Source organism: Sciurus vulgaris (genome assembly GCF_902686455.1).
Source record: "Sciurus vulgaris genome assembly, chromosome: 3".
Lineage (NCBI taxonomy): Eukaryota > Metazoa > Chordata > Mammalia > Rodentia > Sciuridae > Sciurus > Sciurus vulgaris.
Window position 1 is genome coordinate 87929179 of NC_136463.1, and position 25453 is coordinate 87954631.

At 39.9% G+C, this 25453-nt stretch overlaps 2 protein-coding genes across 14 annotated transcripts in view; both read right to left on the reverse strand.

Moving 5' to 3' along the window:
* The window catches only part of LYPD1 (LY6/PLAUR domain containing 1), a gene marked incomplete at its 3' end in the record, with an annotated part of 29752 nt that extends 17923 nt beyond the window's left edge, over positions 1–11829 (reverse strand). The window contains exons 1-2 of one of the 4 annotated variants that reach the window (XM_079135701.1): positions 11372–11829; positions 8606–8743 (exon numbers count right to left, since the gene is read on the reverse strand). In XM_079135701.1, coding sequence (XP_078991827.1) covers positions 8606–8639 — 34 coding nt within the window. In that variant the 5' untranslated portion in view covers positions 8640–8743; positions 11372–11829. Of the gene's footprint in view, positions 1–8605; positions 8744–9705; positions 9918–10088; positions 11260–11371 lie in introns of those variants that run through there. The other 3 variants (XM_079135699.1, XM_079135700.1, XM_079135698.1) reach the window with 3 other exon arrangements.
* A 137-nt stretch (positions 11830–11966) lies between these two features.
* Positions 11967–25453, reverse strand: part of NCKAP5 (NCK associated protein 5) — a 1127143-nt gene continuing 1113656 nt past the window's right edge. For 9 of the 10 annotated variants that reach the window (XM_079135590.1, XM_079135586.1, XM_079135591.1 and 6 more), the window contains one exon: positions 11967–13441. In XM_079135590.1, coding sequence (XP_078991716.1) covers positions 13163–13441 — 279 coding nt within the window. In that variant the 3' untranslated portion in view covers positions 11967–13162. The remainder of the gene's footprint in view (positions 13442–25453) is intronic. The other variant, XM_079135596.1, reaches the window with a different exon arrangement.

Sequence of the window (25453 nt, forward strand, 5' to 3'; positions counted from 1 at the left end):
TCTGAAGACAGTGAAACTCTCCAGACAATCTCACTTTGTAACTGAAATCCCTTCACACTCTCAGTTTGGATGTCTTAACTGGGTGGAAAACTAGTCACCTTGCCTTCTTTCTTGCTATTTGGTATAGGTTTTCTTAAGTTACCAGAGACCCAAATGGTTTGTTAGGTTTTGCATAAGCAGTAAAAGAGTGTGTAAAACCTAGTGCCCGGTATCACTTAATACAACTGCTTCGCTGATGCTCTTTGAAGAAGTCTCGGTGGAGAGCATCATCAAGCTCTGCACATTCGTATTCATCCCGTGTGCAGGGCGCTCAGACTACAGCAGGCTCAGAGCGGCATGCCTGGTACCACCCGCCTCTGGCACTGTCTGTAGTTGTTCCACCGTGCTTGTGAACAAGTCCAAGAAATAGAAAAACATAAAAAGCTATTGTCCATGTCCAGTGAGAAATGAAACGCGCTGGACCAAGTATCACAACTTCCTTAAAATAATACAACACTTTATCACTTTTGCATGTGAATCCTGCTCATGGTTTGCAAAGTCATAAAACCCCTGAAATCAACAGCTTGAACCATCACTGCTCTATTCTATTTTAACGCATCCTTTAAAAAAAGCAATTTATTACAAACTCTCAATGGTTTCACCTTATCTAAAACACTTAATTCAGTCCATCTCCTGCTTTGCTTTGTAGTGTTGGCAGCAATCAGAAAATTGGAAGCAATTTATTAATAAGAGAACATGCCCTACAGCTCTGGTCTATGAAAACAGTTTCTGAATCACAATGTAGCCACGGTCCAAAGTTTACCTCATCTAGAAAGAATTAATGGCATAGATCACAATTTTTTGGTTTACTCATAGGTTCAATCATTCCAGATTTGATGAAAGCTCCTAAGTTACAGATATGCCTTCTTGCAAAGTACCCAAGAGAGAAAATGCATTGTCTCCTATCAGCAACTAACCCCCCACACCCCATAATATAGTGAAAACAACAAGGGAGAAAACAGCTTGTTCTTTGACAGGAAATAACAGGGCTAAGTAGTTATGGGTTAGATGTGAGGTATCCCCCAAAAGCTCACATGTGAGACAATACAAGAAGGTTCAAAGGAGAAATGATTGGGTTGAGAATCTTAATGCAGTGAATTAATCCCCTCATAGGGATTAACTGAGTGGTAACTAAGGCAGGTAGCTGTGGCTGGAGGAGAGGGCATTGGGGACGTGGTTTGGGGGTATATATTTTGTATCTGTCGAGTGGAGTGTCTCTCTGCTTCCTGATCATCACGTGAGCTGCTTCCTTTTGCCACACTCTTCCACAATGATGTTCTGCCTCACCTCAAGCCCTGAGGAATGGAGCTGGCTATCTATGGACTGAGACCTCTAAAACTGTGAGCCCCCAAATAAACTTTTCCTCCACTATAATTGTTCTGGTTGGGTTTTTAGTCACAGTAGTGAAAAAGCTGATGAAAACAGTAGTTCTGCCTATACAAGGACTCTTATTAATGATTTGGTTTCAGAGAGGAATTCTAGACTTAGGAACCCAGGAATCATTGGGGGTGACCAAATCAGGCTAGGATCTGATCTCCTTAATCAAAATCTTTCTCCAGAATCTCAGTTGACTCTAGCCTCAAGTCTTCTCAAGAGAAAGAGAAAGGGATCAAGATGATCGCACTCTGGGGAAAGAAAACTGCACCATAGTGAAGTTATCTATGGAATGAAAGCGATGGACAAGAAAGGTTAAGGTCCTTCTAGCCTCTGGAGGGGCATGATGCTTCAGGGTTGCTGCCTGTGCATGAGGCCATGTATAGGAAGTGGCAGCTGGAACCACTGACAAGAGCATCAGGCATTAGGACTACATATTCATATTCATGTACCTGAGGATTTTTATGTTTAATCTAAACCAATTCAAGATTAACTGCTCAATGGACGGACCTTCCAATATTCAGCACAAACCAGTCCTTTGCTCTACAGCTCACTAGAAAGACTTGGCATGGGTTTTACTTCAACTCAGCAAATTAACTAGTTAGTTAATGGAGTTCTAGTGGTCACCACCATATCCTATCCCATCTCATCCCATCCTACTCATTTAAAGATCTACTGAAACTGAAGATACCTCTTCAGACACTTACACTGGTAAGAGGAAAGAGTTATCACATAATGGAAAATGACATGAATGAGCCATAAAATATTATCCAAAGCAAAAGAAGCCAATCACAAAAGTCACATAAAGCATGACTTCATTTCTATGAAATGTCCAGAATAGGGAAATCCATTTCAAGAGAAATTAGATTTATGGTTCCCAGGGGCTGGGAGGAGGGGAAAATGGGAGGGATTGGTAATGGGTATAAGGTTTCTTTTTAGGGCAATACAATGTCTTGGAATTAGATAGTGGCTACAGTTAAGCAACTGTGAATGTACTAAAACCCATAGAACTGTACATTTTAAAATGGTGAGTTTTATGGTAGGTAAAATATATCAATAAATTTTTTTTTTTTAAAAACTCAGACAAAAGAAAAAAAATTGGAGAATGGTACCACAGTGATTAGAAATGCCCTGGCACTAGAATTCTAGTCCCCAGGCAGTGTGATCTTGAGCAAATTGCAGGACATGTCCATGTCTATCCAGTGGAGATATGATCATACTGGGAGACTTTCAGACTAATGATGAGGATGCCATTATAAGGAAAGAAAGGTTGAATTTGAGTTCTCTGTCAATCTGAGAAATGAGGGAACAGTGTGCATAGTAACTACTGCTGGGATATCTGGACCATCCAGCCAAGGCAGGTATTGATAGCGGATAAAGCAACTTCCATCAGCATCTAGGCAAGTCTCCACTTTTAATACCAATTCCTTTAAGTGGGTTAAAATGGTTGCATTTTTCATTGTGCTGCTGTATCTCATAAGAAAACAGTCAGCCTGTTTCTACATTTTGCAGGGGAAGAAGGTAAGTCCCTAGATATTAAGTACCTCAAATTTCTCAAGTATGGAAAGACTGGAACATGGGTGCTCTCTCCCCTAATGGAGTGAAGTGCCCTTTCCAATTAACCAGTGAAAAACAAAGGTTGAAGTACCAAGACCTTCTGCACAGTATGTTAGAAAATATTTGCCTGGTTTGGGTAGTAGAACTAACTCAGTCATTCTACCAGAAGGAAAGAAAAGGAGGAAGAGAGGTAGAGAGAGGGAGGAAGAGAGGGAAGGATACAGATGGGAGAGAAAGTGAGCAGGTAAGCAAGTGAGCACAGGCTGGAGAAGCTGAAGATTTAGGGTTCCTTTGTTTGTTTGTTTGTTTCAGGAGTATATAAGGAAAACCGATTTTCTTTTCAAAGTTCAAAGGAAATGGTGTGTTTTGTTTTCATACTTCGTTTTATTTCCACTTGGGGGGAAAAAAAACCAGCTTTGAAGCCTCTCTGTTTAAACTCATTAGGAAACTCATCAATGACGGAAGCTTTCATGAAATTGTAGTGGGAGGAATTAGCGTTATGGGAGAGACGGATCAATCTTCAAACGTTTCATCTGTGGAGATGGGAGGTCAGCATGGCTGCTTGTTCAGCTGGAAAGTTAACATAAACAAATGCTTCACTTACTGCAGAGTCCAGGGACTAAAGGCATGTGATATCCCCCTCCAAACACTTCCTCCCAAGCCAGCTCTGCCTGCCACATTAAAGAGATGGATGCATCTGGAGAACTAAGTGAGCAAGCTGATTGGCAAAATGTCTTGCCCCAAAGAGAAAGGTGTTCTTTTAGTGTCCAGAAAGGCAAGGAGGAGTGATATCGACATTCATGGCACAGAATCTCTTCCTGTATAATTCATATACATTTATTGAAGTGGACATGGAAACCTTTTTAGCAAGGCTGCTGTTAATATATGCAGATATCTTTCTTGACATTGGAATTCCTTTTGTTTTGAAGTTTTTTTTAACCTGTTGAAGTTTCCTTTTCCAAAGTTAAATGATGGGAATCTTAAAATTTTTGTTCTTTATTTGTAGAACATATACCATAATACATCTGATTAATTCAAACTGGTTTAAAGGTGAGAAAGTTAAGAACTACAGGTGGGATATCTAAAAGGGACATAACAGAGTGGCCCGACAGGAGGAAGGAAGATATGGGGCAGGTGAAAGACACCAGAAAATTAACCAATATCATCAGTATACCTAATAAAGTGCTTCAGGAAAAAATGTTAGAGAATGTCTTTATGCTTACAACATAACATGGATTGAAAAACTTGTAATCTGAAGATCTATAAAGACAATATTTTTCTTACAAGGATTACATATGTGTATATATTTAGGCATATGCAAATATACACAGGCAAAAATATTAAAATAAACTCACACAGACATATGCCATTGTGTATGTGTATGTGTATGTGCTTGAATGCATGCACACGTCTTAAATAAAAGAATCCAGGATAAAGGGACAGTAGTATAAGACTGATGAGCAGAACTGTGTCTCCTTCCTGCCAAGCCAACAGCAAGGACAAACTAGAGCCTATGATTCTAAATCTTGGTAAAATTAAGCAGAGCTACACTTAAGAAAACATTGGCTGTGATTACCTTTCCATTTCTCTCTTCTAAGAGTGTGACTGATTGTTCTATGGACATCTAGACCTCTTGCTATCCTTTATTTAGATCATGAAATGAACCTACCCAAAGCCTACAGCCATCCTTGCCCAACTTAATGAGCAACTAACTAATCCAAAAGGAAAATAGCCTTTACTTATACAGCTATAATGTAGATGCAACATGGCATGTAAATCAGTAAGTCTTGTATTGCAAAACAGACAAATAGATTAATGCATGTTGCAAAGGATGGGTGAAGAGATCGATTAGGTTACTGATTCAGACCATGAACTTTCTCTCAATATACTGCATTTAACTTTTAAATAAGGTTTGGGAGAACCTGTAACATTTTGCTCACTGACAGAGCTATATTTTACTAAGGGCAGAAATTGGCTAGTCTATAAAAATTAAATTATGCCCCTTTCACTGTATCTAGTCAAGAGGAAAAACTCTAATTACAAGATTGCACTGTCAAACAAATGCAAATTCACATTCTTTATACCCTGGTTTAAAAATTCATGCTGGAAGGTGGGGAAGCTTCTATTCTGAAATGAAAATCAATATTTGAAATATTTTATGGAATGCAATGATAAACAAGAGCAAAAGAAGTGTCATTATCAAGGGTACTGGTAAATAGACACTAACCCATTAACTGCAGAGCTGGTGAGAGCACGTCATTAGTTATGCAAACATTTAAATATCAATTAGTAAGAACAATGAAAGAAGCTGTAGCAAACTTTCTTTTCCCATAGCCTAAGCCTTATTATTCTGGAAATGACCAAAGGGAAAGGGAGCAACAGCAAATAATCTCAGCACCTAATAGGAATGCCACTCTGGGGGATAGGTAAAGGTTAATTTAAAATGTATTTCCCAATTGAAAATTAAATGTACCTGACTTAAAGTTCATAAGAGCTGAGTTTGCAGACTTAATCCAGAAAGGACTAACTGAAGGTTTGGGCATACTGCACCGCTGGTATTTTTTGGAGAGACTGTGCCTTTCATTACCGCTTAATGTCAGACTGGTTTAGTTCATTAAACTTTCTAAGTCCATTTAAAGTCCTAGTTTTTCAAGATCTATGAAAAATGTGAGGCCACACAGCACTCAAATTTTAACAATCCTACAGGTTGATCTTCATGTTCTTTCCACATCTACTATCTGGACTGTCTACCCAGCCTGTCAGGTAAACTTGATAAAAATTGTCTAAGTCCTTAGAACTTGACATGAATTATCTTCTCAGGCAAACCTATGGTGTGTTTGATTATATAAGAGGCTGGTGGGTGGTATTATAGCAAAGATTTTGGCTTGGGAAGAAGGTTTCAAGTCCTTCTTACTAACAGTTGAGTGGTGGGCTTGAATTAGGCATCAAACTTTTCTGGAGCTTGCTCTGTTTTAACACAAAAATATCAGCAATTCTTAATTTAGACTACCCCAGGATCACTTGGGGAGCTTATAAAGGATCCATGGCCAGATATATCATGGACTATGAAATGAACTTTAGGTTGTGGGGGAAGGAGGTGTCCACGTGGAGCTGAACAAAACTCTAGGAAGATTCCTGTAAGTAGGAATCAATGGGCCCTTTCAATTCTAAGGCAGCAAGACCCTCAATGCCTTAATTCTGATTTTGATTCCTAATGGTACCATTTAACAGGCTTTACTTTCTCTCTCTTGAGTGGAGAAGTTGACCACAGATGGAATTAAATGCTGACTGATTGAGCATGGGGAAACAGTTCTCAAAAGAGGACTAATAGATTTCATGAACCACTATATTTAGTGCTAGGAAAGGGGCCAGATACATAGGGCACAACAAAAGTTAGTTCTTGTTACTGTGATGTTTATACTACATTGTTGTCATTTAACAATTTAAGTTTTAGGTTTGTTCTTCATACCTGTTGATAAAATTTAACTGATCTCTAATGATCGCATGAAAATAGACATGAAAGTGCTTAGGGAGTATCAGCCCCCAGGCATTGCTCTCTGATGCAGAAACAAGTGGATTTGACTGACTTCTATTGAAATTTAGGCTCAAAATGCCTTGTGCACACTTGGACCTAGTGCCTTTCCCTCGTAACTGGTTTTTCTTTTGTGTTCAACAACTGCTCTTATTTTCCAAACTTCACAATTGAGATGAACTTATGCTTTTGGCTAATAACTTGTGACTAGAGAAACCCGGTTTGTAGATAAGACATCCATCTTGGGTTACTAAAAAGCAAGCAACCTCAGGTCAGGCACTCGGGGACTCTGTGCTGAAGTTTTCTCTGGATACAGTGGGAGTTATAATGGCTGCTCTGCCTTTTCATAGTGTGGTTTGGAGAAGAGAATGGAGTGAGGTGAAAAAAAGCACTGGAAAAAATGAGTGTGTTGTATTCCTCTTAGATATACAAGAAGAAGTGTTCCTCAGGGGAGTAAAAAAAAAAAAAAAAGGACCCCTTCTTACTTGAATTCAGGTCATATCACTTTCTCAACAATAGCCCAGGTTATAAAATACAATGCTCAGGTAATCAGAGGCCTCATGGATGCTGAAAAAGTTCTTCAGGTATTCACAGTACCTCCTCATTTTGTCTGGCTCTATCTACTCTAAGAAAGCTATAAATACTTGGAAGAAATAATAAAATATTCCCAGTGATTACACTAAAACCACAGCAGTCCCTCTGGTAGAAGGGCAAGAAATTTGGGGCTTGGGTAAAATGTAGGAATGAAATACAGTAGATAAGAAATCATTTGTCAAAATTATCCACAGTCTTAGCTAGAGAATAACCATTAAGTTTTGTTTTGTTCTGCCTTTTTAATAGCCCCCAATCCCATGTGAAAAAAATGTTTACTGCTTTTCTTGGGACAAGTTATTCTTGAGAGCAGTTAAGTCTCAACCTTCCCAGAAGAGTGATTTTGGTAGAAAGAATCCACATCCTGGCCAATAAAGAGCTATAAAGAACAGCGTGTAAAACCACGCATACATGTAAAACCACGCATACACACCACATCACAGTACAGTGAGGAGATGAGATATGGGGAGCTAGCAGACGTACTCCCCAAATAACTATGCAGTTAGCAACAAGATATTTTTAGGTCCTTATTGAGAGGAAACTACTTTCCCAAGGTGCAGGTTTTAAAACTACCATCCTTGCATTGATTAAGGGTTAAGGTAATCACATAATAATTCTAATCACTTTGTGGGGCTCTGTGGGCAGTTTGCTGAACTAAAGAGGAGCAGAGCTCCTCTTTATTCTATATCATTAATCACGTGATGGTATTTCTCATTTTTTTCAATAGCTTTTAAATGGCAATATCTCTTTTATGGGTTTGACCTTGGAAGTGAAGCAACAGTTCCAAACATTTTCTTAAAATTTCAGTTACATTTTGGGGGACTTGAATTGAGAAAATACAATTAGGGGGCATGCTGGGGAGTCCTACCTTCCAAAAGACTCTAGTTAACTAAAGTGAATTCTGCTCCCCCGGCCATCCCTTTTATAATACCTAGGCCCCCTACTCAGCCAACCAGCAGTTACTTACACCAGTGGTGCTGGAAACATTCCTTTGAAAGATCTTAGCAATTTGTGCCTGAAATTTGATGCATTAGTTCTAAAATTAAATAAAGATCCTATAGTGTTCTTCAAAGAAATATGGTGTGGCTCTCTGACAAAACACATTTTTCAAGCTCTGACCTCTGGGAACTTCAACTAGCTCCATATTTCAGGCTGACATCGCTCACAGGCTACTGTCTAGTTTCCCAGGCTGAGGCTGGTTATCCATATATTTTCCACCCTCTGATCTGCTTTTAGAATGGGGAGGTGAGGGGAGTAAATAAAAAGAGGAGACACTGATTTAAATGCACTTCTCCTCCTAAGTCCCTTGGGGAGAAGCCCTGGTAATTAACTCTAATGAGATTAAAGTAACTTGGAACTCTTCGTTTTCCCAGCACTGTAAAAGTAAATCTGTGATAACCAGTGTGTGTACATACACATTAAATCAAAGTCAGTCCCTTTTCCTGTAATGTAATGCCCGCCCTCCTCACAACAGGCTGAAGGGCGGAGGAAGAGTTTCACCAGGGCTCTTACCAGCACTTTGCTCCATCACTTCTTTCTGACACATGTCTTGAACGTTCACCGTGCAATTCACGATGAACTCAGGGGAGGAGCAGTCGTTGTTTAGCTGGAATTCTTCGCACTGGTAGCACTGGATTTGTAGCGCAAAGCCTGCAGAACAGATGCAGTCGGTTCATAACAGGCCCGCACAGAGTTCACCCCAGATCCCACGACCGCCTCCTGCCCCACAAAGCTGTCGGTTCTAGATTTCTAGGAGGCTTGCGGATCTGGTGTCTTCATAGATGTAGCTGAAACCGGCAGAGGGAGGCGCGGGTACCGAGGGTCTCCCAGGATAAAGTGGAACGCTGCCTGCGACCCCTAGATCCCTGCTCTAGACACAAAGAGCTCATCCAACACCACTTGGGTTCTTTACCCAAGAAGTTGAAAAGAGGAGGGTGGGGTACAAACCCGACGTCGAAGTAGTTCTAGAGAGGAGCTTCAGCTCCAGTCTATGCCAGAGGATTTGCCTAATTGCTAATTGGTTACAAATTACTTAATTACTATTTTGGCACCATTCATGATTGCATTCGCAGACGCCCTTTCAGTTATATTTATTTAATATTTGAAGTCAGCCTTCCTGTGCTGTTGCTCCGAGGCTTCCTGCGCTACAACCCCGGAACCCGAGAGGAGGCGCCGGACGCCAAGTGTTACTGCGCCCTAAGTCCTCAGGTCCTTCTCCCGAATTGTTCTCACGGCGGAAAGGGTGGCTGCAGCTGGTAGAAGACAACCTGTGTTGTACGTTTGCGCGCGCTTCCTGGACCGCTACCCTGCAAGCTCTTTCCCCGCGCGGACTTTCAGGGTAAGCGTTGACTTAGGGTCTAGCAGTCCGGGTCCCAGCTCGGCAGAGCTCAGTCCGGAGCTGGGTAGCAAAGAGGAAACCAGGCATCTGTATCTCTCATTGCTTCAGCGGGTGCTCTCCTTGGGTCTGGATGCTTCTGTCTAAACCTAATTGCTAGCGTTCCCTCTGCCCCTGTGTGCCCCCTCTAGCCCCACATTGATAGAGCTCGGAGTCAGAGTGCAGCAACCCAGCCCTGTCGCCTTTCGACAGCAGGCTGCAGCGGGGCGCCGCTCACCTGTCGGCGGCGCCACTCCCATGGTTTGCCAGAAACGCTTGGCAACTTGGCGGGGTTCTGGGGATGCCATCCTCTCTCTTTCATAGAGGCCACAGCACTGCTTTGACCCTCCCTCTTCCCCAACCCAGCTTCTCCGGACAGAGCAGCCGAAGCAGCTGCAGCTAGGAGTCGCGTAAATCCGCCGCTCCCGGCTCTCCTCCAGCAGCGCGGGACTTGGAGACTTTCCCAGTCTAGCGCCTCTGGACACAGCCGCCACCACCAAACTCCCGCTGGGCATCCCCAAACAACGCTGGCCCGTAGCTGGGCACACTGGGGGCGAAGAGACCAGGGGGTAGATGGGGTGTCTGCGCCTGGCTGGATTGCTCTCCTCTTCATCTTCTTACCTGGAAGAAAGAACAATCCGCAAAAAGTTGCCGCGATGCCGAGGACCCACATCCTCCCGGAGGCGCGGGGCTGGGAGCGAGCAGGCGCACATCAGAAGCGGCCACCGCAGCGGAGGCTGCCCGGGCCGCAGTGGCTGTGACTGCTGAAGCTGCCGGGGCCCGTGCTGCCGCCGCCGAGAGGAGCCGCAGGTGTCGCCCGCGGCTCCAGCATCGCCCACGCTGGGGCTCAGAGCTGCGGGTCCCGGCTTCTCTCGCTCGCGTTACCCGGCCGAGAGCGGCGCCGACAGAGTTGGCTGCCGAAGCTGAAGAACTACTGGCGATCCGGAGCACCCAAAAAAGTCTCGCCTTTTCTCCCCCCACCCACCCACTCCAGGCACCACGTGACGGCTGCCGAGTTGGGGTGGGGGTGGCGGGAGGGGAAGGCTGGGACAGTCTATGTCCCCACCCCCTTCCTGTCGTCCTATTCTCCCGCCTCCGCACGTTCCTGGGAAGGGGTAACCTAGGATTTGGGAAGGACCCTAGTTTTCAGAGGCTGGGAGACTGGAGGTTGGGGGAGCGGCGAGACTTTCCCAGTCTAGCGCCTTTGGGCTAGAGCAGCAGGTGCCGCGGGGACCTGCGCACCGCGGACTGTGGGACTTATGGGGTGGGGGGTAGAAGACTGTGTCCTGGGCTGGACCTCCCACGTCCTATGCTACCGCGAGTGATAACCAGTAAGCCAACCAACTGGGTCTGGCAGAGTAAGCCAGAGGACTGATGTTACCTGCGGCCCAGCGACTTGGCAGCGGCTGGGGAGGTGGGTATCCTAGTGCGTAAGGCAAAGTTGCAGACCTACAGCCTCCCCGGTGTGTCTCGTTCAGTCTCGCTTGCCATTCTTTGAGAAGCTCCTCCTTGCTTGTCATTACCGTTCGTCTTCCGCCGTATGGGTGGGAGTGTGGTGGGGACCCTGCGGTAACAGGCGCCTTTGCCCCAGCCTCACTCTCTCTGCCCACCTTCGCGCACAGCCAGAGGATGCCTTAACACTGCCCGCGTTCCCTGGTCCAGGGGAAGGCTGCCCCGGGGACAACCACTGAGCTCCATACCACCAGAAAGCAAACAGGAGTGAAGAAGAGGATTGCTCTCCTCCATTCTCTCCCTCCAGAAGGCCGGGCAGCTTCCTTCTGCTCCGCAAAGCCACGAATTATTAGTATGTAGTCCGTAGGACACCATCTCTACCCAGGACTTCACCTCCGGTTCCCCGCCCGTGTCCCAGCCATTTTTCTTTCAGCCAATGTCAAACGACCCACCTTGTGTATTCCCGGGACGCCACGGTGCTATTTTCGCCTTCCTTGCAGAGCTTTGCAGCAGGTGGTGCCGGAGCCCGCTTGCCTGCCCTCAGCTCCTGGTGCCCCCGCCCCCAATCCGCTGATTCCCACCCCTTTATCCCAAATCCCTAGGGAGTATCCATTTCGGTTGAGATAGCCTCTGAAGCTTTGCCCCTCTTCTCTTCCCTCTGCCTCTCGGGGGAAGCTCTCAGGCTGGGATGCAGATCATTTATTTCTCCATCCTGCCAGCAGAGCGGGTCTGGAAATGGGCATAAATGACTTTCTTGTAATTCTTCTGCAGAGATCGTTCCATATCTGCCTTAGGCCCCTTCTCTCCCTTTGCCCCCCTCTTCCTTTCATTTTTAGTTGGTTAACCCCTCTGGGAGACTAGAACGTTTTGACCATTACTCGTTTGTCTGCAGACTCTGATCTTAAAATTGGCTGAATTACTATCATGGGAGCAAAAGGGTCAGTTTATTTATTCCTTCGGGGAATCCACCCTTGGAGTGCGTATTAGGATTGAAATAACTGAGTGGGTCAGAGGACCCTGAACAAGTTCTTTTCAGCTTTCAGAGTGTGCAATTGTGATAGGAATTTTATTCAGAAATGAAACAGAGGGATTTTTAAAAGTCTGAAAGACAAGGACACTTTACATAATTTTCATTAAAGGTAACAAAATTCAAATATAACAAATTGCACAAATTAACAAAATAACACTGATCATACAATATTCTTTAAAGAAACAAATGTGCTAAAGTAACCATATAGATCCTAAAATATTTCTATTATCCTAGTTTACAAGCTCCTGTACAAAAGCCATTATAAATAGTTCACATCTAGAAAAAATACACATAACCTTTAAAATAGAATTTATCCTTACATATAAACAGTCTTTGTAGAAAAAAAAAAGAATATTAAAAGTAAGAAATTTGTATAGCACCAACCACTTTATGCTTTAAAAAGTGAACATGGCGAATAGGAATTTAATTTCATTTCTAGAGTACTCAGATTTTAATAAAAAGAGCAAGAAAATAAAATCAACAATACTACTCAGAATCATAGAGAAGCACTGAGTAGAGGAGGATGTAAGGGAATGGTCAGAGGGGAAATTAGGGTTAGGTTGCTACTGGATTCAACATCACACTTCCAATCTGTGTTCACACTATTTTTCAGAAAAGGCAGAATTACACTTATTCCTACAATGTGAATCTCTCTGGCAATACTTTAGAAATGATAGTAGAATTAAAATTTCTATCAAAATGATATCATGAGATAGAGATTACCATGATCCCTCTGGTTTTTCCCAAGGCCCTGTTTTAGGTTTATGGAGTGTATCCACAAATAATTTGAGGACTAGAACAATGAACTTCACAAAATCTTCAGTCGGAATTTAAAAAAAATATATATTATCATGAACTTCTAAGACTTAGTACATCAATTCAAGAGCATGGCACTGATTCCATTTATTGCTATCATTTTTTTCTCCTACAAATATAATTTCTCTTCCAAAAATTTACAACTTCTGTACAACTATTTGAAAAAAAGTGCAAAATTAAGAATTCTGTATCGTGTTTACTTTTAATTCTCTTGAAACACAATAAATGGAGTTGTTCTTTATTGCCCTGCCAGAAGCTCTGCTGGGTCGCCTGCTGTGAATGTGACAAGGTAGACTCTGGAGTTGCAATAGTTTATGGTTATCATCTCTGTACTCCCACCCGCACCCTGTTTCCTTAAGTGCACTATTCCCAGCTGTCACTAAAGGGGGAAAATGCTTTATACATCATTTGAACCTTGACTTGCACAAGAAGAGAAGCTATCATATAAAGAATCACTCAAAGATTCCAAATTGTCTACCCCAGGCCTATCTGAGCTACTTAAAGATGCCTCTTCATTTTTTTCTTTTTCTTCTTTTTGTCCTTCAACCTTGTTCAGAGAGTTCTCTTTTTCTAATAAAATCATGGTATTGCTGTTAAATTTATTGAATGACTCCAGGGAAATTTTAGATAATCTATTCTCAGAATCTTCTTTTGTTTCTTCAACTTGTTTCAATTTCTGCAATAAAAAGAGGAAAATATTAGAAACATATTTCTTTGGAAAATCAAGTTATCTTGTCCAATATTCAATTATTGGCTGCATAAAGTGCAGTTTAAAGGGATAGAGAGAGCCTACAAGTCTTTAACAATCTCCCAGCATAATTAAGTGTAATAATAAAGCTAATTTTAGGGATAAATCAAGACTTTAATCATTTTACTGAGATAAATAGGTCCCAATTTGCAAACCATTTAAATGTCACTTAATTTCATTTTAAATGGATCCATTTGAAATTTGTTCAGGTAAAGTGCCTTATTTTTCTTAATCAAAGTTTCACACTCCTCTATTTTCTTGCTAAGAATTAGTTGTACTTTTTCTGAATATGATAGGGATTGAGTTTCAGCCAGAAGTTACAGTAATTTGCAAAAAAAATCATAAATCCCTTTAATTGTCATAAAATTTAAGTACATATTAACTTGTCAGAAGCATTGTCCTGTTTGCCATTTGTCCCCTTATGGGATTAAAGATATGAGGAAGAGATCTCCAGGTCTTTGGTTATACATTGCAGAAGACCCAAGGGTGTAAAATGCAGAGTAACAAGTCTGTGGTTTAGTAACCCTCCCATCCAGAAGATCCTAGCAATACCAATTTATACTGGGATATCGATAGGATGTTATTAATACCCTCTAGGACTTTATAAAACACTGCAGTCACACTCAGTAATCATGGAGGTAAGCCCTATAAATATGAGGATGTTCAGTTGCTCAAGTGGCTGCTAAGATCAAAGGAAGCACAGAAGCAAAAATTAATAAGAATGGAGGTCTCAACACCTCTAAAACATTTCTCATCTTCTTTTCCTCTTTCATGCAAAAATTCCATCAAACATAAGGAAGAAGCAGGGACGGGGCTTAGAGATGACAACAGCTATCATTTATTAAGTATCCCCTAGGTAAAAGACAAAAGGTTTTCTCTATTAGCCTTTTCACAAACCTACAAGTTAAACATCTCATTTTACTTAATTTTTTGATCCATGTATTTAAGTTTTATTTTACTTTTAATTGACACATAATAATGATAATATGTATAGGTTGCATATATGTTATATATATATATATACAGACATACACACACACATATATGTAGGATGTATAATGATCAAATCAGTGTGTTTAGCATATTCATCATGTCAAACACAAATCATTTCTTTGAGGTTAAAACATTCAATCCTCTCCTCTAATTATTTGGAAAACACAAGGTTGTTAACTATTCTCAATCTGTGCACTTGAATAGCAGAACTTATTCCTTCTAATTATAACCCTATACCTCTTGGACAATTTTGAAGATGAGGAAAACAAGGCTCAAAGTGAAAGAGCTACTTGCTCAAGGTTGCCCAGCAAGTGACAGAGAATAGAATTTGAATTTGAATTTGGTTACCTTACTTACTCTTTTTCTTTCCACTATACCATAGCATTATGAAAGGACAAAATATTGGGCTTGTGTAGCCCCAGTTTTCATTTTTGTTACCCAGATCTTTTAATAACATGTGGGACCATCTGTGACATAGGCAGTTCTGCTTCTCACTATACCCTATGCCATATATGGTTATATTGGATTTACAAAGATGCAATGAAGAAATTGAATTTTGATGGGGGCAAATAGAGTCAAAGCCTATGAAATCTCACATACTAAATATTTAACAGAAAGAAAAAAAGTGAGATGGAAGTAGATGGTTTTGGTGTCCCGAAAGCAGGTTCAGGCAGAGCTTCTCTACTATGGGAAATGGTGTAATTCTACTGGAATATTTGAAAGTCATCCTGGAACTACAGCTTATTTCACTATACTATTATCAGGCAGGAGTATTACTCATGGAGCTAATTTTCAACCTCAAATGGCTACCTTGAAACCATAGGAGGGCTGAGCAACGGATTCCTAGCTGATTACAGAAAAGTGATTCCATAATGAGAAATAACTCCATACAAGAGCCCCTTTTTGTGCAGTGTGATTTTTTAGAGCATTTTTTGCAAAGAATTATACAACACAATATTAAAAATACATGGAAATTAGAAAATGCTTTGGAGAGAGTAAATGCTTACCTACCTTTACCAAAGTGTAAATGTGCATAAACATTTATGTAAATAAAGAACATTCAATGAAATTTTCTCCCTACCCAATGTCTTAATCCTTTTTCTTGTTCAAGAACCACAATCATTTTTCTTGGCTTTTTCTGGTCCATTGGCATCTGAAATTCATTAAACAAATGCTAGAGAAGTTACCACAAGGCAGATGGAAGGTTTTAGTGCTGAGGATACACAGCTGAATGAAATTGTGTCCTAGAGGGAATAGTTAAGGCCCTGTAGGCAGATAGACCTGAGCTCCAGTGTGTGCTTGGTCTTTTCAGTCCCTGTTTGAGTGCCTGCATGCATCTTTCTTTAAGTGTAAATGGTGATAAGATACACCTGTATTTCAGTAGTAAGAAGTCTTTGAGAAATCTAAGACCCTGACAAAGAAGTAGTTCCATAACTGTAAGACAGGATTCTTACTCTAAACAGTGGTTCTCTGTGTGGTTCTCAGATTAGCAGCAGAAGCAGCATCCCAGGAACTTGTTAAAAATGGAGGTTTTTCGTCCCCACCCAGATCTACTGCATCTGAAACTCCCAGACCCTGCAAATTGTTTTTAACAAGCTCACAAAGTGATACTGGTACATACCTTAGGACCACTTTCACGAAATCCTCCCACATCCCCCTTTTTTTTGTCTACCTTCCACATGAAAGAAAAAACATACAACCCTTGACTTTCTGAGTCTAGCTTATTTTCCTTTACATAATGCTCTTAATTTCCATTTGCTTTCCATTATGGTCTTAATTTCTGTCCATTTTCCTGAAAATAATATAATTTTTTATTTATGGCTGCATAAAATTTCATTATGTAGATACATAAAAAAATTCCCTGATTTTTAACTATTTGTTCATATTAAAACAAAACAGCAAAAAACCTAGTATGGTTGGGCACATGACTTAGGCCTATAATCCCGTGATCTGGGAGGCTGAGGCAGGAGGATCACAAGTTTGAGGTCAGCCTCAGCAAATTAGTGAGGCCTAAGCAAATTAGTAAGACCCTATCTCAAAATAAAAAATTCAAAGGGCTGGGATGTATCTCTGTAGTAAGGTATCTCTGGGCTCAATCCCTAGTACCTCTGGGAAAAAAAAAAACAAAAAACCCAGTATGCATGTGAAATTGTGATCTTTAAATGGTCTGTTTCTGTACTGAGGAATTTAAAAAAAATAATATCCTATTTCCCACCCCTACCCTTGCTTTCTTCATAAAGGCCTACCTAGTCCAATGTTAATTTGTCAGTAGCTTCTCAATGGAAACTTCCTTTAGCATCAGAAGTCTCCAGTGCTGGCTTAGGCTTCTCCAGTGATCCTGCCAGCAAAGAGTAATACCGCTAAAGCTCCTTATTTCTCTGCCTCCGTGTAGAAGCAGACTGAACCAGCCTCAACATTGTCTTGTCAGATGTCAAGTATTTTTAAACTTCTGAAGTCACATTATATTTAAATTTAAATGTTAACAGGGATTACAGGGGCTGAGAGATGGCTAAAAGGGAGAGCACTTGCCTAGTGTGCAGTAGGCCCTGGTTTCAATCTCCAGCACAGCAAAAGGTTAAATAAATAAATAAATAAATAAATAAATAAATAAATAATAAAGAGGGATTGCGGTCAAACAGTACTATGTTTATGATTTCTCTGGTAAATGGTAACAAAGTAGCGCACTTCAGTTTGCAGCAACTACATAAGAAGGTGTTTTTGGCAACTAATCTTGATAATGTTACCATTTAATTGAATAGATTTGAATGCAGACACTTTGCTAAGTACATTTGCAGGGATGATCCCTTTTCATTCTCACATCATTTCTATGGGCGGGGGTGGGTGCCATCAGTATTTCCATTTGATGCTGAGGCTTGAGAGAGTTAAGTAACTTGCTTAAGGTCCTGTGGCAGTACCTAGTGGAGTTTGTACTTGGACCCAGGCAGTCTGCTGGCTGAGCCCAACCTCTTAACCTTTATCTTGGAAAAGTACCTAATGAATATATCAATAGTATCTCTAAGGAGAGCATCTAAAATAAGAATTACAGAAAAACAATAATAAGAAAACCAATGAAGATTAGTGTTTGACAAGCACTATATGGGCTCCATAAAACAGTACCCTCTTCTTCACATATTGTACTTCATCAGAATTACAATAAAATTAATGTACTACATTTATCACCTATAGGTGGCAACAGTTGTATGAATGACTTTTGGATAGGGATTTTTTTTTTTTTTTTTTTTTTGCACTTCGATACAAAAACAGGACTAAACAGGCAAGATAAGAATATATTTTCAAGTATAAAATAAATACTCTTGCATATTCTTTGCATATTCTTACAATATTTTCTTGTCTTTAGTATAACTATGAAATTATTAGTGATAAATTAAGCAAGAGATAGTGACATTTCTCCAGAAATTTCTTGAGAATTATACCTTTACTAATTTAATTCCTTATTGTCAAACATTCAATCCGATTTACTATGTGATCAGCTTTGTGCAAATAATCTTGTGGATTTGATTCTCAAAGAAAGTTTCATGGAAGAGGGTGATCTTGTAAAGTTTTTGAAGGGTATATGGGATTAAGATATACAGTAAGGAAGAGGGAGGGCACTCCAAGAAATTGTTATCTAATGTGTTCCTATTGCCTCTGTATGCGACTCTGCAGTCTACTCCAGTAACAGTGTACAGCAAGACACCCTATCTTTTACCCTTTTAGATTCTGTAATGGACAAACTTACTATAAAGACATAAATAAAGAGACATGCCCACTGTAAGAGACTGACAGACTCAGAGAAGTTCAGCCCAGTATGTGGGTGATAAATACCTTTTATTTCCCAACTGCTTTCCCATCTATGATTTCACTGTGCTCTTACATCAGCCTGGATGGTGAAGGAGGCCGGAATCAGCTATACTTTAACATGGGATATTTATGGAATCTGTGATTCACACAAATTCAAGTTCACATGAAATAAGACCTGGAAACTTAGTTACCTGACTTTTTGCATAGGAATGGATACCATATTTTTTCCCTGCCAACAATAATCATGGAACAGAGATTCTACCTTGAGCAATATGCTAACAGCAGGAACAGTCTATTAGGTGGGGATAAGAACCTTGCCACATGGAAGATGTAGAGAATATATAAGATGATGACAAACTCAATCAATAAACTGGCTTCATATACACACACACACACACACACACACACACACACACACATTCATAATGATGGTGTCAGCTTCAAAGAGATACAGGTATGCAGTCAGAAATCCCTGTTCCCATAAGGGAGAAATGAAAGCAAATTTATGAAATAGTTCAATCAATTATGAAGGCTACTCTTCATTATTTCAAATAACTTTCCATTTGTTGATTGTATCATGAAAATACTGGTTAGTATTTCTACCATTAAATGTCAGGAAGAGATTCAAATCTAGGAAAGTTCAAATCCACCATCATCTTTCAGTTGGACACTAACACAATGACTATATTTCTTAGTCCAAACAAATGCAAACAGGATCTTAACATGATTTCTTAATTTTCTATTGCTATGAAGATTTAATGCCAATCATTTTCAGAAAGCATGATAGGAAAGAGACATATTTATGAAGTACTGGGGTGAATGTAGTGCATGAATTATCTCATTTAATCCTTATAGCAGCATGAGACAGTGCTATGTCATCACCATTAGACAAATGGGAAAATATCGATAGAGAATTCTAAACACTGTCCATATTCACACAGCTAATATGTTAGGGAGTCAGGATTTGAGCAGAAGCATCCTGACCACAGAACTTGGGATCTTAATCATTATAGATTATAACAGATATTTGAAAACTAGTGTGCAATTCCCAGCACTGTGCTAATTAGCTGTGTAACCCTTCTGACTCTTGGTTTCTTTACATTAAAGTTTCTTTTTTCTTTTTCTTTTTTTTTTTTTTTTCTGAATCTTCCCACTCTGTAAAGCTCTGTGACTCTAAAATATTCTTAATTGGGTGTCCTCTGTGCATCTATTATTGGAATTTGAGGTGGCACAATAATAAACCCTAAGATCCCTTTTCCCCACCTTAGATCTCAGTGATTTGAAAACTAAATGAGAAACATTGACAGGAGGCTAAAATACCAGCTTTATTACTGAGAAATATTCAATTGAAGGAAAAAGTTTCTATCTGCAAAGAAGTGGGTTTCCTAACACTGGTGGCAAGAAATAGACAAACTTAGCAGCTAGCAGCCCTGAGCTAGGGAATAAGGGTATAAAACCTACAGCACAAAGGAGCAGAAACAGAATGTGTGCTTCTGAGAGTTAGCCATGATTCTCATGGCTGGGAAGATTCAGAGGTGGGTTTGCATTGCCGGTTCCCTTCCTAAACTTGTTAATTAAACTTGTAAATCTCCCCAGCCCCCAAGCTAAGAAGAGTGAATGGAGGGACCCAGACATCCAAGCTTGGTGTGTTATCCCAGGGAGCTCCCCAAATTGGGAAGATGTGTCACCACATCTTCACCACATTGTCCCCTACCACCACCCAACATCTCTCATTAGGTACACTGTGCATTTTAATCAAATAGTCATATATACATTAAGACCAAGAAGATGTAGGAAAAGTTGGGTACTGTAGTGATTATGGTTGAGCAGAGAAGCTGCTCCATGGACAATAAACATAGGAGGGAGATGATTCAACAGATGTGGAAGACAGAGGGCTTCCCTTTGGAAGCAGATTCACCAGAGGAGACTATCTAATCTAGGACTTTGAGTCGAAGTTGAAGGAATGATTTACTCCAGCACTTTTCTCATGAGCAAATCTTGGGCATTGGGAAGATAGATTTGGGGCAGAGTTTTGTGTTTTGCTTTTGTTGTGGGGATATGGAGGAAGTGTTTTAATCTAGGGTCTTTTAGTCAAAGATTATGCACAGCTCAAAGTGTACATTAAGTGACATTTGCTGGGGCCAGGCCAACCCCAAGGGGAAAAGATGCTGCTGAAATCATTTCTCTTTTCTCAGAGGCACTAGTTAATCTCTTCCCTAATGCCACTTCTTACTGCACTCCTGGCAGGGCTACTTTCTGGATGAGACATGAAAATAGAATGACCTTTGGTGAGCACTGGGGAGCCCTCTACACTTTTCTCAAGGGTTGTGGTGTTAACCCTGTTAACCTGGTCAAATTCCAACTTGATAATTACTTTCTCTTGGTATTCAGTTCCTCCTATTACCTCAACTGGACACATTACTCTTCACTTGCCCTTCTGAAAAATTAATATGATGCACTGTAATAGAGAACCAGTCTTTCCACCCACTTGCATGCAGTGAGATGTGATTTGGCACATGGGGGCACTCTGCTTCCTTACTGGGATCTTAGCGATTCTTTGGTATCTCCAGGACAAACTGGTTATAGTAGGTGAAAGAGTAATTTTCAGCTGAGATGTGCTTTTATGACTATATGAACTATACTGCTGTCCTTCACCATGATTAATGGCTTTCAATGACTTCTGTCAGAACCCCTGAACCCAGAGGGGAAAAAATGAGTTTGCTTTCTGGAAAAAAAAAAAAAAAAAAGAAGAAGAAGAAGAAAGAAAGCAGAAAGATCAGTAGGAACCTTAGGATTGCTAGAAAAAAGTACACCTTGTAGAAAGGAGAAAAATGTAACCAGATCAAAAGGACCAAAGTAAAGAGAAGCCAGTTTATCAAAGAGATGAGAAATGTTTCCACTTGTGGAAAATGGGAGAAGATGTGGGGTCATTTCCCTCAATAGGAAGAGAAAAAGGAAGCACAAAGAAAATCAGAAAATTTGCTTATGGCACAGAGAGAGAGAGAGAGAGAGAGAGAGAGAGAGAGAGAGAGAGAGAGAGAGAGGGAGAGAGACATTTGAGAAGAAGATAGGCATAAGATAAATTAAGGTAAAATTGTTATATGAACATAAAAGGACATTTGTAATTTCTGCAAATTTTGACATGACTGCTATCTCTTGAAATGCCCATTTTAAAACTTGGATTTCTTTTTTTCAGACTTTTAGATTTTTTTTTTTTTTTTTAGATTTATGGACAGATCCATAAATGTAATTTAAAATATAGGTCTATCACCTTAGCAATGCAACAGATTTGATGATAATTGGCCAGTTTTATGGTGACTTGGAATTGGGCAAACAAGCCAGCTCACTAATCAGCATGTTTAAATGGCTTAACAAAGGGGAAGATACTCTGTTTGTGTTGTCAGATTCCTTTTTATTTTTCTATTACAGTAATAATAACTGAAACTTTTGTTTAGGAGTGAAAATTGAGCAAGTCCTGAACTGGGTACTTTTAAATTTTTTAATGATTCCACCTGAAGAGAATGAGGACATCAAGCTTTCTGTCTTCAATTTAAGGGCACCATTATGAATAAAAATAAATAAATATGCTTCTTGTCTGACTTCAAAGATTGATTAAACGTTTTTTTATCCTTGATTATTCTTTCCATCATTTTATGTCTTAAATATGACATTTCTCTGTGCATCAAACTGGGCCATGCTTCCTTAGATATCAGTGTATTTGTAACATAAAACGTCCACAAACTTTGTTAGAGAAAAATACAGCAAGGGAACATATGTGTATTCTAATACCATATAACTGTGTTTTCATTTTGGGCAGATAGATATTTGACTATTCTTACAAGAAAAGAAAATAACACTTTTTCTTGAATCAGAGAATGTAAAAAAATGTTACACTATTTTTTTTTAATGGCAGTTCTTCCAAAGGAAAATCTCCAATATCATCTAAACAGTGGACATCAAAAAATTACATCTCAAAGTGCTATGTTTGTTTTATGGGGCATGCTATGAGTGCCAAAGCAAGGCAATACAATCTATGCTATTCATTCACCAGTAAATAACTGGAAAACTGGGAGTTATTTCCAAAAGAATTTGGTAGACCACCTAGGAGCCATATTATATCACAGCACCCAATCTATTAGGGATTTTACAACAGTTACGGAATTGAATGGGACTGTGAACTAAGTAAGGTTCATCCAGGTACACAATGACTTCCATGGATGTTCAAGATGTTGGCTTTCCTCTTTCATGAACTGTCCATTTCCTACTGCAATTCGTGTACTGCAATTCAGTTCAAGAGCTGTTTTTCCTCTGGATAAAATTCTTTGATGAATTATATTCTGAGAGCAGGGGCAGCTCAGAATTGACACCTTGACCAAAAAGAAGATTCCTTGGAGGGAATTGTTCTAAAGACTCAGAAACATTAAATTTAGAATTGTTGCATTCTAGTTTATGCACTAATTTTAAGATGCCCTTGTCATTACCCAGAATGGTACTAGGCCTGGTAAATGAAGAGACATGCTAGTTGGGAGAGTGCCAATGGGATATGCCTCCATTCTGGATTCCATCCCTTGCTCTACCACAATATGACAGTGGCAATCACCATTTCAACTCTGGATCAGAATTTTAATGACTATCAAGTTAGAGATTATAAGGCAAAGTTATTACTCACATGAAATGTACAAGGATTCTTCAATTTGAATTGCACATAGAACAATCACAAGGTGAGCCCTGAAAATTACCTTAGTGAGTTACAAGAATAGTCTATGTAGCCAGCTGTTTGGTCTGATATTGGGCAACACAAATATCCCATCAAACACAAAGTTATGTGTCCATCTCCAATCCTATTTTCAAAATAACTCCTGAAACTTGCTCAAGTTTCTTGGGATCTTTACTCTGTAATATTCAGGTAGCTATTTTCCATAGGGTAACTACTATTTGTAACTTGACTTTCTAAACCTTTCTAGGCCTAGTTACTTCCTAATTTTAACATGCAAAAATTGGAATTTCTTCACTTTTTTCTAATTTCCTAATATTGTCAATATTAACCAGATATTATAGCTTCATCCTTTTTAGTTATGCACTGGCTCTGCTTCTATGATAATAGTTCATTCACAGGTACCTTTCTCTCTATGAATTTCTTACCCAAATGGTCAAGTTACTCATTTGGTGTTGAGTTCATATCTCCTGCACTGTACAGACTCTTTTTCTATCAATGCTCTTCTTCTCAACTAAATTCAAGTTTCCTGAAGCCATGCCCTGGATTTTATTCTGCTGTCTTCCTCTGATACTGTGTCTCGAACATCTTAGAGGCTCAAAAATGCCAGCTAGACCTGTTTTCACAACATCATTTTCCTTCTAGAATTCATACACTTGGCCATGTGTTCTTCAATATCTGTCCATGATGACAGGACACAGTAAGATTCAGACTTTTGCCTGATTTTTGATAATGGCTGCTTTCCTGACCCTGGACACACGAGCAGTGGCAGGTCTCTTGGATTAGCCTCAAGAACCAGGAAGTCTCTTAATGTATATTGTACTGGAGAGATGTGAACCCATATGGTCCTTGGGTTGGGTCCGTGGTCCTTGGTTTGGGCAGCTCTTCTCTAGGACATCTGGGGCCTTCCCCTGTCCCTCCAGGTGGGCTTGACCAGCGCTTGGGTGAGGCCCTAGCTATCATCACTTTCTGGAAATCTAGGAGTGATAGCTAATACAAAAAGCTCCCCGGGGCAAAATATTACTGAAAAGAGAAAAAAAAAAAAAAACATGTTAATGCATACATTGGATAGGTTCTTTCTCTGAATACTTCCTGAAGCCAGCAAAAATTGTCTCATCTGCCCTCAGTCAGTCTAGGCAATTTGCTTAAGTCAGGATCCTATCTATCGCCTTCAGGCAGGGAAAACTTGGTGGCGTGTCTTAGTGTTTCTAAGTGAGATTATAAACATCACACTGATGACATTCTTAGAGGCAGCTACAAGATTGACTATTCAAGTGATAAAACTGCAAATAATATTGAGTGTATCAAATCAAGAAATTAAACTGTAAGAAGTTTAAACTATGGTTGCCTGAGTTCAAAATTCTAGTACCAGCTAGCATGCGGATGCTTTTTAGTTTTTCTGCCAGCTGAAATACAATAGTACCTTATCTGTGGTAGATAAGTTCCAAGGCCCCTAGCAGATGCCTAAAACAACAGATTGTACTGAATTCTATATATACTGTAATTTTCCTATACATTCACCTGTGATAAAGTTTAATTTATAAATTAGGTACAGTAAGAAGTTAACAATACCAAAACAATTATCATAAAATACTGTAACAAAAATTACGTGAATGTGTTATCTCTCTCAAAATATCTTACTGCACTGTCCTCAATGCAGTAAGATGAGACAGTACCTTCCAGATGAGATGAAGTAAAGCAAATGGTGTAGGTATTGTGACCTAGAGTGAGGCTACACTTCAATTAATTGAGCACAAGCACTTCAATAACATGAGCGTCAATCTGACAGCTTAGATGGCTAAGTGACTTATAGGTGGGTAGTCTATACAGTGTGAGTACACTGGACCAAGAGATAATTCACATCATAGGCAGAACAGAGTAAGACAGCAAGAGATTTCATCACACTTCTCACAATAGTGTGCAATGTAAAACTTATGAATTGTTTAGTTCTGGAATTTTCCATCTAATAATTTTGGACTGTGATTGGCCATGAGTAACTGAAACTATGGAAAGCAAAACTGTGGGAAAGGGCAAATTGGTGTATATTCATTCAGCAAACTGAGGATTACATTATCAAGGGTAATCTCTTCGTGAACCATTTCAGTTGGCTTACTGCCAGTTTATGAGGTTTAAGTCAGCTACCCGCAACCATAAAAATAAACTATTCTTTGTCTCACATGCACAGAACAATTTAATTTTTAAATTAATGTAAAAGTGAAAGGCGCCTTGCTCCCAGTGAAGTATGTCTGCCCCACATGGCTGTGTAAACACAACTTGATTGCTGGGAGAATTAAATATGGATCAACAAAATCAATAGTTAATTGTGTAACCCAGGGTCTTTCATTTCAGATCTAATCTGTAAAGAAGGTCCAGGGGATGTTTGCTTTTGATTTTCTTAAAATATTATTTAAAACCCTTCTATCAGGCAATAG